This window comes from Prinia subflava, chromosome 4 (assembly GCF_021018805.1).
Source record: "Prinia subflava isolate CZ2003 ecotype Zambia chromosome 4, Cam_Psub_1.2, whole genome shotgun sequence".
Taxonomy (NCBI): Eukaryota; Metazoa; Chordata; class Aves; order Passeriformes; family Cisticolidae; genus Prinia; species Prinia subflava.
In genome coordinates this window covers 5595625-5608091 of record NC_086250.1, presented here as the reverse complement: position 1 = coordinate 5608091, position 12467 = coordinate 5595625, and the positions used below count along the sequence as shown (strand labels likewise).

Genomic DNA, 12467 nt, shown 5'->3' with positions numbered 1-12467 from the left:
CCACTCCCAAGCATGATCTGCTATGGAGAAAAAGAAAGAAAAGGAAATGTAGTACATCAAATTGGAAGCCAAAGACCATGACCTGCCATGTAACCATGGAGAAAATATTTACCCCTCTCCTCCCTTTATTTACCCAATTTTGAAAAATATTTGGAAAAGCATAATTGAATCATTTGCTCTGCACATAATAGAGACTGATATTGCTGTGTTTTTCTGAGCATTTCATCTCTCTAGAATGTTTTCAATCAGGCTGGAACCAAGCAGAGAAAAACCCTTTGTTTTCAATAACATATCACACAATGATGCCACCACTGGGTTAGAAGGTCCCTGAGTTCTCAGCCACTGCAACCTGGCAAAGGATAAAGTATCAGTACACTTGTGCCCTGTTCTTCCAGTCTTCCTTAGGTACCTGCCATGAAACGAGTCTAAATGGAGCACTGCTGTGAACTGTTACAATTACTTTGGTGTTATCTTCACAAATGCTCGGAAAACAAAGCAGGTGTGGAGAAAAGAGTGCTCTTCCTTCCCAGCCTGGTAAGCCACGAGTCCTTTGGTAGGCACTGCCTGAGGAACCCTCCTACAGACACACTCTGAAACCATGGGGAGACTGAATTTACCCTCTCTTGGGAGGTACAGGTGAATCAGGAAGCACTGGGTAAGTTATTCAGGTTCTGTTATCTAAGCTGAATGAAAATAAAACAGCAGTACAACTGTTTGTCATTTCTTCTCTTTTGCTGACCCTGAGGCTTGATCACACATTCTCTTCCAGCTCCAGCTGGGCTGGCTGAAGAGAACCCAACCACAGCCCCCTGCCAAAGGTTACCACTGTGACCAGGCTGCTTCTTTAATCCCTTCCCAAAACATTTCCACAAAAAAGAACCACCTCAGTTTAAGTAATTTTAACAGAAAGTCCTTGCTGTCCCAGCCTGGACAGGAGCACGATTGAGAATGCTTAACCAAGAAGCTTGGCCCATACGTCTCGTTTGGAGATCTGATTCTCACAGGGGCAGGGTGCAGAACAGCATAAATGTTCCTTTGAACGTGTCTCCAACAGATATTCAAAGTCAAGGAACTCTGCATCACTAGCTAGTCATGAAAATATTGGTTGTTGCAATAATTCCCTCTTCCTTCTCCCCCAAATTTTCAGACCTCACTTTTCTTGAGGAACAGTATGTGAAAAGTTTGACAGTGACTGAAACTGATTGGTCACATGGAGTTTTTTTATCATTCCTATGTGCAGATTGTTAACGCTAATAAATAACAGAATCGTCTCTAGAGAATTTCAATCAGTCAGCAACAGTTTTCTGTAGAACAATTCTGAAAAATGTAATCAGTCCAGAAAGAAGGGCAGGTTTTCCAAAAGGACTGGGAAAACACAGAAGTGAGATTCCATTTTCATCAGGCACATAAACTAATTTTAAAATCCAGAATGGCAGTCATGTACAGATGATGCTAGTGGGGTCTTTGGAAGTTCCTAGGAAGGCTTTGCTTTCAGAACCAAAATCAGTGAAAATTAAATGGCATTTAATTCAGAAGCTGAGCAAATTAATCTGCTGTACATTCTCTGCTGCAGTACAGTGCTGGTACTACAACACACTTCAGCTCAGTTCAAGCCAGCAAAGGTGACTGAAGTTTGCAGTACAAGAATTTGGTAAATACCCCTAAGATTTAGATCCTAGTGTCTTTGTCACTCTTAAGAGTAAGGTTTAGTCTCCTAAATCACTTAGGTGCTTAAAAAAATTTTATCCAAAGCTGTCTGGTTTACAGTCTTTTCCAACTGGACTGATACACAGTAGAGCAAGCAAAAAAAAAAAAAAAAAAAAAAAAAAAAAAAAAAAAAAAAAAAAGGAGAAATATGCTTTAATGGTCTGTCAAAAACATTATTTGATGTGAGCTCATTGTAGTTTGAAGGCAGCTGGGTGAAGCTTTCTAGGTGTAGCTATAAGTGTATGCTAGTTTTTGTGTACACTAGATGGTGAGTGAAAGGAGGAAACCCTTTGGACTACTTGTCACTCCTCCTCAGCTTCTCAGTCAAATCCAGCCAAACGTGCCAGGCAATCACCAAACACAGAATTGTCTTTTTCCACTGGCTTCTGCTCAGTCCTGCATCTTGGCACACCATTAATCCCAAGCCTTACAAGCAGAAGCAGCAGGAACTTTGCTCTTTTTGCCTTTTAATTTTCAAGGTTACACAAACACGCAATGTCAGATCTGTTTCACAGATGTGAGGAGCTACAGAACTATGGTGGAGTTCATGTGCACGAGGCACAAAGAAGGGAAGAACCCACCTCAACTCCCATTAGCATGGAACTAATACAATCTGCCAGATGTGTCTAACGGGGTGCTCTCCTGACCTTCTCCACACCTGCAGTTATGGTGGCACTCATATATTCAGGGTGGCTTGATTTATACATTCTGGAATGTGAATCACTGCTTCTCCCAGTCGAGAGAGAACGAGTGTGAAATCACTGCAAGAACTGAATGAGACCATGTTTTGGCACTGCAGCTGCTGGGGGATGTGAAGTGTTTGCAACAGTGCTTTTCAATAGTGGTCCCAGTCTGTAAAACACCACAAAAAGGTGTTAGTGGCCAAAGAAACTGAGTTAGTGCTCAAGTACTGTGTCTATGATATCCAGAAGCTGAAAGAAATCTGAAATTGTGGGCTAAGCCAGCTTAACTAAAGAAAACTTTTTATGTTCTAAGTTTACAAAAATGCAGCACTGGCTAGTGCTGCGTAACTCCAACCAATTGATGAATTAATGAGTTAGTCAGTGATGGGTACAGTGACATGGACATAACAAACACCCATGCTAGAGACAGGGAAGGGTAGAACAAGCAAGTCCTGGATAACTCAGTAGAAAACTTGGCAGAAGAATTATACAAGTACAAGTGCATGAAAAAAGTCTATGAAATCTGTGCTCTAGCTAAGTTTATTCAGAGAAATAAAGTTCCTTCATTATTTCTTAACTTGTATTTATTCTCATGGTGTTGACAGGAACATGAGATCCTATAGAAGGCTTAAATAAAATTAAAAAAAAAACCCTGCGGAGCATGGAGAACAATACAAATCTTTCAAAGATTAAAAAAGTAGATGCTATATTTTTTAGTGTTAGGCTCTCACAAATATCCTCAGAGTTTGTGTTAGCCCATCAAACTGAAAGGCATATGCTATCTTTGATCTGTGTGCAGAACCTCCGTTGAGATTAATGTGAGCTCTGTGTGAAGAATAGGCCCTCAGTTCACAAATAGCAGGCAGTCTGCTTCAGGAAAAAAACATGTTTTCTCACAACAGTGTTGAAATTTACTGGGAAGTTTCAAATAGCTTCTCTTCAGATGCAAGTTTGTGGTCATGAGCATGTTCACTTGTCAGAAAGACCTGTCAGAGAGAAGGTGCACAAATCTACCTCTTGTGTGAGATGTTTGGCTGTGATGTTCAAACACATTCCTCATCTCTGACAAGCCTTTCTCATACTGTAACAACTAATCCTCTGTTTTGCACTCATCTCCACCAGTCAATGGCTTTGTCCATCGATGAGGTGTTGTTTTTACACAGACTGGCACAGAACTGTGCCCTACACCCACTGCCAGCTAAAAAATGGACAGGACTTACTGCATCCCGCCTTGTAGCTGAAACCAGGAGGAAGAAGGAATCCTTGCTGTGCAGCTGCTGCTAGGGTTCGCTGGTCTGGAGGGAATACGGGAATCATTAATGGAGGCATCTGACCCTGGACCTGCTGGACAGGAGAGGGAAAATCAAACACGGAATTGTTTTTGGAGGGGGGACAATGTCTGGTAAAATTTCACTTCTGATCTGAGAGGTCTGGTTTGAACACACCTCATCACATCGGGGTGTTCCAGCAGCATCAACTGTTGAGCTTCATCTTCATTGCCAAACACTTCATATGAATTACATTAATCCAGAATAAACTGAATATTTCACGAAGGCATATCTACATCCCACTTAATCATTCCCCCCACAGCTCATGATGACTCACTTATCTCTGACTGTAGGGGGGCACCTTTTTCTCTTTTACTGAGCTGTGTAGCAGCATCTGTCTCAGACAGAAGCTTTCACCCTCAGTAAGCCCAAACACAAAGACACCTCCTCAGGAGGAAAAAGAAGTGCATAAGTAGCACACAGCACAGCCAGTACTATTTTTCTGCTCACACACATGCACTTATTTGTACATGTGAAAAGATAAAATCTCTGGGACGGTCAGAAAAAAAGGCTGAGGCATTTTATTCACAAATAAAACAGCTATGTCTGAAGTGTTAGGCGTTCAACTTTGCACAGCAACTCTACACAACCATGCAAGTCAGGAAGTGGAAAATATTATATTGTAAGTGGATACTGCAGGGGACTTAAGACATGCAGAAATTAGTCATCAAAGCTGGAAGTGGGCCATGGCACAACGTCTACTGCTGTTGCTTTTACCCAGTTCCATTAATAGTTTTTAATTGCTAGAAATGGAAGTTGTCTCTGTATTTCACACAGATGAGAAACACAAGGTTTGCTGGATTAAAATGCTAAATGACTAGTTTCAATTTAAAACCCCCACTGTATTGACCAGATCAGTCAGTAAAGAAAGACTGGCTCAGCTTTTAAGAGAGCTCATCTAGATTTTTAATGGCTCGGTAAAGCTGAGGCATCGGAGATAGATACGTTTTTGAAAACTGCAATTTATTTTGTGGTCTGTAGCCTTAAGTAACTCAGAAATTCAGAGATCAATAGCCAGCCTTCTATGCTGAGGGGCACAGGAAGGTGTTACTCCCTTCATTACTGCCTGGACAGCAGAACTGGAAAAAGGGAACCTGCACCAGTCCCTGGCCACCGCTGTTCAGACACCATTTGCACCTTAATTTATTTTCATTTAATCGCCTTAAAATCCAGGCCATGTCTTGGTTCACCCAACACTGTAACAGTGATACAAAATTTGGGATTACCATCCCTTTTAATTTATGCTGGGAGCTGTCAACACCCCTGTGTGTGCTGACTGCATCTTTATAGTTTGAAACAATCTTCAAGGATGGAGTTCAAGAGCACTGTTGACAGAAATTCTTGCAGTGGGAGATTAGGATTGGGGCTGAAGATAGAGCAGATGTAGCTCCTCTCACTGAACTAGCTTGATCCATTTTTTTTTTTGTTACTTCAATATTTTACTTTCTATTCTGATCCTGTTAATTAGAAGGCATACCTATTTTCAACTGAATCAGGGGAGGAAAAAAATACATAAAATGTGACTTGTTCTCTATCCGCACGCAGTTATGCTAGAGCTGTTCAATACCCGCCTTTTCTTCAGATTTTTTTTGTTTGTTTGTTTTGTTTGAGGTTTTGTGCTGTGCTTTTTTTTTTTTAAAAAAGACAAAGACAAAGTAACTGTATTCTTTTAGAACAAAAATGAACAGCCATGCGGAATTTTTGCATAGTACTCTTCTTCGGCAAAAAGCCACAGAACTTTTTTTAAAATGGTTTCCAAGGATGAAAGTGACTTTGCCAAGCGAAGAAGCTTCAAAACAGGACTCAAAAACACTAATAGAAAGACAGATGGTTCTACTAAGTGCTTTGCTGCCAAAAAAAATGTTAAAAAAAAGTGAAAAAAATGGAGTGATGTTATTGAAGCTGACTGCAAAGTTCTCTGATGACTGCAAATACTCTTGTCCCACTGCAAGTGTTAACTCTGCCTCCAGGGCTAATATAACTGAAGCACCACACACACACAAATTGTCATTGCCAAGCCCACAATGTAGCTTAAGTCTGCACTTGATTCCAAGTGACTGCCAAACACACGAGCAAAACACCACAGTGAAAAATTCCCATTTAGGAAAACATTTACCAGGAAAATGCCCTTTCTTCCTTAATCTGACTGCTGCATTTCATTTTTTTTTTTCAAATTGCTGTTCCTCTTTAACTCTCCGAGGGGCCTTAGAGCCCCTGATTTTAAATGACACAACCCCATCTGCATTAAGGAGGTAAAAACTAGAATAGAATGATGAGGCTGGTTTGCATGGATATAGAAAAAACACAGTCAAAACAATGTGATTTTCATTCCAGGATGGAATGTATGTAGCAGCACTCAGCTACACTTCATCTTCTCCTAAACACAAATAAATGCAAACATTAGTTTATTTTAATCCGATTACCTGACACAATATCACACAAATTATGGACACTTCATTTTTACGGCTCATTTAACTACTACATCTTAACTCGTTATGTTTATTATTATTATTAACTGGAATTGCAAGGTACAACTGTTTCAAGTGGCATTGAACACAGGCCCTCCTTCTGAGTTTTACATCTAAGGTGTTTTCCTCTTTTATTTTTTTTTCTCCTTTTCAAGGTATTACTACATCAGTTAAATCTCTCCAATGTTTTTTATTACACAGCTGACATACCTTCCGATATTTTCTGGATTGTAACTTTTTGACTCACTGCATTTGTAATTTGAATATAATGGACTGCAAATCAGAGCTATTTTCCAGTCCCCTCAATTTGTTCTGCTAATGGACATATGTCCATAAAAAGAAATACCTCCTCAACAATCTAATAACTCATACAGCTGTCAAGATTCTCCACTGGCCAGTCTCTCTATTTGATGACCCCTTCTCAGTTATATCCTAAAGGAGAAAACTGTATTTAAATGTGTATTTTGTATCACAAAATTCCCAATGGATTTACAATTCACCTACAACTTCACCTTGTAAGTTCCTATCTGCTTTATGATGTTAGTCTGGATGATGCAGACACAATCTTCCAAGGCCCTTTTTTCCTTATACTCTTGCCACTCTGTCAACTGATCACACTGTTCCCTGATTTTCCTTTTATTTTGAATGCCACATTAAGCAGAATATTCTTGTACTGCATGAAAAACTGCACGGGTATGGCATGCACAGAAAAGGCACACAACACACACAAAATAACAAAGAAAAGTACCAAATGCCATGAGAGCCAAAACATTCTCTGCAATCAATTCTCTATTCAAGGAATTCGTATTTTCATCTCTCTGACAAGGTATTTGATTTTAAGAGTGCCTCAATGTATCTTTATTTGTTTCAGTGCCTTTGAAAAATCTGGCCCCAAATGGCTTACCATATCAAAGGAAATTTGTTGGCAAACTTGGAACAAATTCAAGCTGTTGAAGCCAGGGCCAGCCTCTACACAAATCTGTGCATGCCCTTTATGACACGACCATAACAAATCCAGCCACACAAAGACATTGCACTCAACACAGCCACAGTTAATACTTCCAGGATTCTCAGCTTCATTATAATTGTAGTATTTCCACCCAAATTCTGCTCTCCTGTCTACTTTTAGGAACATACTATGGTTACCACAGCTACCTAAGCACTGAGCAGTATGTTTTTAACAGTTACCCCTACTGTTTGTTACTAGCTCCTGTTGTGACTTCCACAAATTTAGACTGCAGACACTTGACAACTACAGTTCTATTTTCTGTAGAAAGTCATGTGTGCTTTGGGTCACTATGTAAATAGCTACACAGGGAAAATAGTTTAAAGAAACATGAAGATTGCAAAGTTAGACACCCGTGGCTAAGGGAATGCCAGAATCAGGGAAGCCTGCATGACCTTATTTTGGTCCTTTATGCCCCTGCATCCCATCAGAATCTTTAAAGTTCAGAGTTTCCCCTAGCACATGACTCCTGCTTAATCTAGAAGGCTTATACCATTTCTCAAGTAACATAAATCCATACCTTCAGCAAACTTAAGCCCCCTAAAATAGCACCTGCTATTAGTTTTATCTATTTTCTCTCCATACACTTCCACCAATTTAATTTCCGCAGCTCCTCATTACATTTATTAGCATCAACTTTTACATAAGTTTTCCTCTCTCCCAGGTAAATATCTCAATGCATTTCCCAGCATCTATATATGTGTATATATATATATAACATTTTCCACTGAGGGGCAAATCCTGCTAATGCACCCACCTCTAGCTCTCCAGAAGCAATTCTGTTCATTTTGGTGAGACTGGTGATGGATGATGGGTTACTCAGTGGGGTAAGAATAGCTGCTAAAAGCAACACTCTTCTCTACAACCTGATGAAATTCTGAACAGTACTTTACTGTTGAACTTTTCAGAAGATGCCCTTCAGAAGCTGCATGAGCATCTTTGCTGAAATGGACTCTTGCTTTATGTAGAAGTGTGGCTAATTTTTTATTTTCATCTGAGTTATCCTCAGCTGCCTCAAGTAAGCTCAGATTTTACATTCCCAGAAAGGTGGGTGCACATGAATGATTTGATTAACTTCAAACTGTTGTATGAATATCTTCTCGCTTGTGACTTGTTCATAAGTTAAGCACCTCTTCTACTGCATAGGAAAGAATGCAATGCACATTTCACATGCAGCAACACAAATCTGTCCCTCAAAAATGACATGTTTAATTGCATTTGTCCCCCTTCCTCCAGAAACACTTGGCTCTCAGTGACACACACTCTGCTGAAGGACTGGATTCTTTAATTAGCACATGTGTTGGCCCTCTTCCTCTCTACCTCACCCCCCTCCCCATGCCTATCTTAAGGGAAATAAAAATATATGTCCCCATATAACTACAATCTGCTATTTTCCCTTTCAGTGATGCTTAAAATAAGAAAAGAAAATGTTTTTCTTTCTCCTCACTGTATCAGTTCCCTAAATTGACACAAGCATGTCCTGAACCTATACAGCAGGAAGCCCTGCCTGTCCAGGTTATGGAATGAACCCTCTTCCTGCTGAATCTGAGGTTCCTTTTCATGGGGTGCTTGCTGAATGCTCAGGATGCAAAGCAGAAGGTGGATGGCATGAAGTAGAGATGCATTTTTTCTTCCTAATCACCACCTGCAAACTCTTCTGCAGTGGATGATCTGTGCCCTAAATATTATTCTTCCCTTTGCTGATGAGGCTCACACAATTCCCACCAGTACTTACCAAAATTCACCCTGTCCAAACACCTCAGTTCACTCAGCAGCTCTCACTGTTCTCACAATTGGTTGCAAACAGTGATACTGTTGGCAGAAAACATGCTCCCATGGTGGTGATCTTCAAAGGAGGATAAAGGAGGGGATTTAGGGAGACACACCCAACACATCCTCCCCATTACAACCCTACCAGCGTAGGACAGTTTTATTTGGTGTGAAAGAAAATGATTAGTTTGATGGAATATGAGACAATCCCTAATAGGTATGCAATTTAGCACATTGAAAACACAAGGAACAAACTTTCAGGAAAACTGAAATGCATCTCAGGGAAATATATAAACATTTTTCGTTTTAAAAAAAGCAAGGCTTTTCAGGCTGGAAACTTTCCACTTTTGCTCAGTCCTGCAAGAGAAGCCAGGTGTCACTACCAGCATCCATCTCAGATTCATCTCATCGTGAAGTCTGTAAATTAACACACAGCCTCTTTAACTAAAGTGCAGCAAAGTGCCTTCAACTGCCAAATAACACAGACAGTAGCTGTTTCCATGTTGATAACTTCCTTCCAAGGCTTTCCTCCTTCAGTCCATGCCACAGAACAAAATGCAACGTTGAGAGACAAACCTCCAGCAGCACTTTGCAGGACAGAAGCCCAAAGGACCTTTCACACTAAGGAACAACCCTTGGACATTTCCAAAGGAAAAAGGCAGTGCTACTTGTTCATTCCTGTAACTAAAATAAAGCACTTCAAAACTTTTATTTTAATATTTCACTTAGTATAGAAAAAACACAGAGGAGAGAAAATCAGTTAAGGTGACTTCTTTTTGCATTGGGATGAGGTTACCAAGTATTCATGCTTGTGCAACTTAGCATGTAAGTTACCTACAGGGCAATTCTGCCACAAAGGTATTGGAGCAAACAGCCTAAGTGAAGAGACTACCCGAAATAAAAAGCACATGAACTGGAATTCATTCCAACAGGCAGCTGTTTTAAGACAAAAGCCTAGGAGTTCACACAGGAAGGGCTGCTCCAGACTATACAACATCCCAGTGAGTGGGGTTCTCTGGCAAAATCAGGACTTTCAGAGCCAGTGACTGTAATTCAGTTAACAGCTACACTGGAAGACTGAAGTGCACTCTCAAAAGAACCCTTTCTACTCCCAGCTCAAGAGCAACACTAAAACCGATTTGCTCTTTCGTTTTTTTAAGAGAAAAAGATTCATTGTTTGGTTGATTGAGCTACTGTTTCATGAAGAGGTTGAAGTCAGCAAATGGGCTTTTGAGGCATGATGACCACAGTTTCAGCCAAATTGTCTTATTTCACCTTACTTAATATTCACACTAACACTGTGATTCTCACAGCACAGCTTCCAAGCACCTGAGCACCATGTTTAAATGTCAGCACCCTTCCCAGAAGAGTAAACCAGGGCTGTAAGGGAAATCTGCCACAAACTCCTGGCTGTCAAAACTGCTGATTTATGCTGTATTGTTCCCTACCTGTGTTTTTGTTGGCTACCAGCGAGTTGCTCCTGAGAGCAACTGTTGTGAGCAAGAGTTAATCCACAAAGTCACTTCCCTGGAAGTGGAAAAACCTCTGAGCTTCCACTCCTGCCTGATGCTCCCTTGCAGCGTGTGACGGAGCACAGAGTTTCCATATGCCTGGAAAATGCTTTTCCCAATGAGGTCTGCACCAGTGCTGATGGCTCCAGCAGTAAGCCATCCAGAGAAACATTTGTCAGGGAAAAGAAAACAGGTGTGAGCTTTCCTGATGTGATTTAAAAGACAGCGTGCAGGATAATTCCTCCAGCAGCACGTGGGCTCTTTTCTACACTCAGCTGATCTATGACAGATCGGTTCAGTTATTCAAAATACAATGAACTATGGCTTTATTTGTACATGCCAGACAGAATCAGGGATACAAAGCAATACACTTCCCTTGTCACTGCTCACAGCAGCCTTTCAGAAGTCATCTGTACACTTTTCCCCTCTGATTTTCCACACTCTGTTTAAAAGGACTGAAGTGGCTGAGTTTTGCCACGTGTGTGCTAACCCAAGCTCTCTCTCTTTTCAGAGTCACTCCTTTGGTGACCCAATGCTCCCATTTTACCAGACCCAAAGTTTTTGTGCAGCAGCATCATGGCTTGCTGCTCAAAGAGCTCTAGAAAGTTGTCTGGTAGAAAGCACTGCTGCAGAGGAACAGGGAAGAGCAAACAGGGCAGTTTTGCTCACAGGGGATGTTTCTATTCGAGGATGTCTGAGTGGTCAAGAGAGGAGTGTAGAATCAAGAGGACCTTTCCTGTAGAAGCACAGGGCTTTTTCAAGATTCACTCTGCAAATCTTAAAATTATAAATCGATAGCTAGACTATAAAAACAAACAGGAATGGGCGGAAAGGCTCAGAACTGGAATGGGATTTAAAGAGGGGGAGAAGAGGAATAATCCAAAAGTGACTTTTCAAGAACTTCCACGAACGCTGGAAGTCAACAGATTAAGTTGAGAATAAGGAAATTAATAAGTAAATGAATTAGAAATAAACTCTAGTGTTCCAGGCCAACACAGGCAGGAAGCCTGGCTGTTTTCTGACAGGCAAGTTCTGTGACCTGGGAGAAATCCCCCTCACCCTGGTATCTTTCCAGTGCTTCCAAGGCACCTTTGGGCTCATCCTGACACCAAAGTATTGCTGTGAATGTTTTTGTGCAAAGGATGCAAACAGGACCACAAAATGCTCAGCTATAAAACTGCCTAAAATGGTTTTCAGGTTGAGAATGCAGCTTAGGTAACTCATTCTAAGTAATTTCCTAAAATAATATCCAAATTGCTTCTAAATGTTTTCTAAATTTATTCTAACCATGGTTCTTACTCCTGTGTAGACTGAAGTAATGCAGCATTTGGGGAGTGAGCCTATCCACAGAGTATTTCTTTAGTGCATTTTCCTGAAAAGATCAAGAAATGGGTGGCAAGACCTCAGCTGGCACCGTTACACTTAAAAAAAAGTGATATTTTTGTGATCTGAAATTATTCAGAGGCATCTCCCTTAAGGCCAGCTGCTAAACCTCCCCCTTTACCCCTTGCTGATTTTTCTGTAATATATTCAAACAGCAGTAACCAATAATATTGATGTATAAATTGCAGTAGTGTTTCTCCTGTTCCAAAACCCCAGATTGTTAAACTGAAACAGGAAGAACAGTTCAAATTAGGAATTAAACCACTGCACTGAAGATGGTGTAGAGATGATGGCCAGTTCCATGATCTCATTTTTGACAGAGTGCTAGGGGTATTCTTTCAAACAAACCCCTAAGGTTTCAAGATGCATTTTTCACTCAGTATCTCTCTGACAAATGGAATATTATTAGTTAAAAAAATCCAGCTATTTCGGTGTGTAGGCGACGGGGAAGAAATAGTGGTTATTTAATATCATGCAGTGGGCAGAAATTCAAACCCCATTCGGCTGCTGAACAGTGCAATGCTATAAACAAACAAGAAAGCCTTATCAAAGTCATCCACTTAAAAATCATACTTTCTAGAAAAAGGGAGAAAAAAATAGACTTAAAGGGC

General features: G+C 40.5%; 1 protein-coding gene across 22 annotated transcripts in view; it reads right to left on the bottom strand.

Annotated features, from left to right (window-relative positions):
• The window catches only part of SOX5 (SRY-box transcription factor 5), a 600060-nt gene that overhangs the window by 94219 nt on the left and 493374 nt on the right, over nt 1–12467 (bottom strand). For 17 of the 22 annotated variants that reach the window (XM_063395247.1, XM_063395244.1, XM_063395243.1 and 14 more), the window contains one exon: nt 3611–3734. In XM_063395247.1, coding sequence (XP_063251317.1) covers nt 3611–3734 — 124 coding nt within the window. The remainder of the gene's footprint in view (nt 1–3610; nt 3735–12467) is intronic. The other 5 variants (XM_063395238.1, XM_063395240.1, XM_063395231.1 and 2 more) reach the window with 1 other exon arrangement.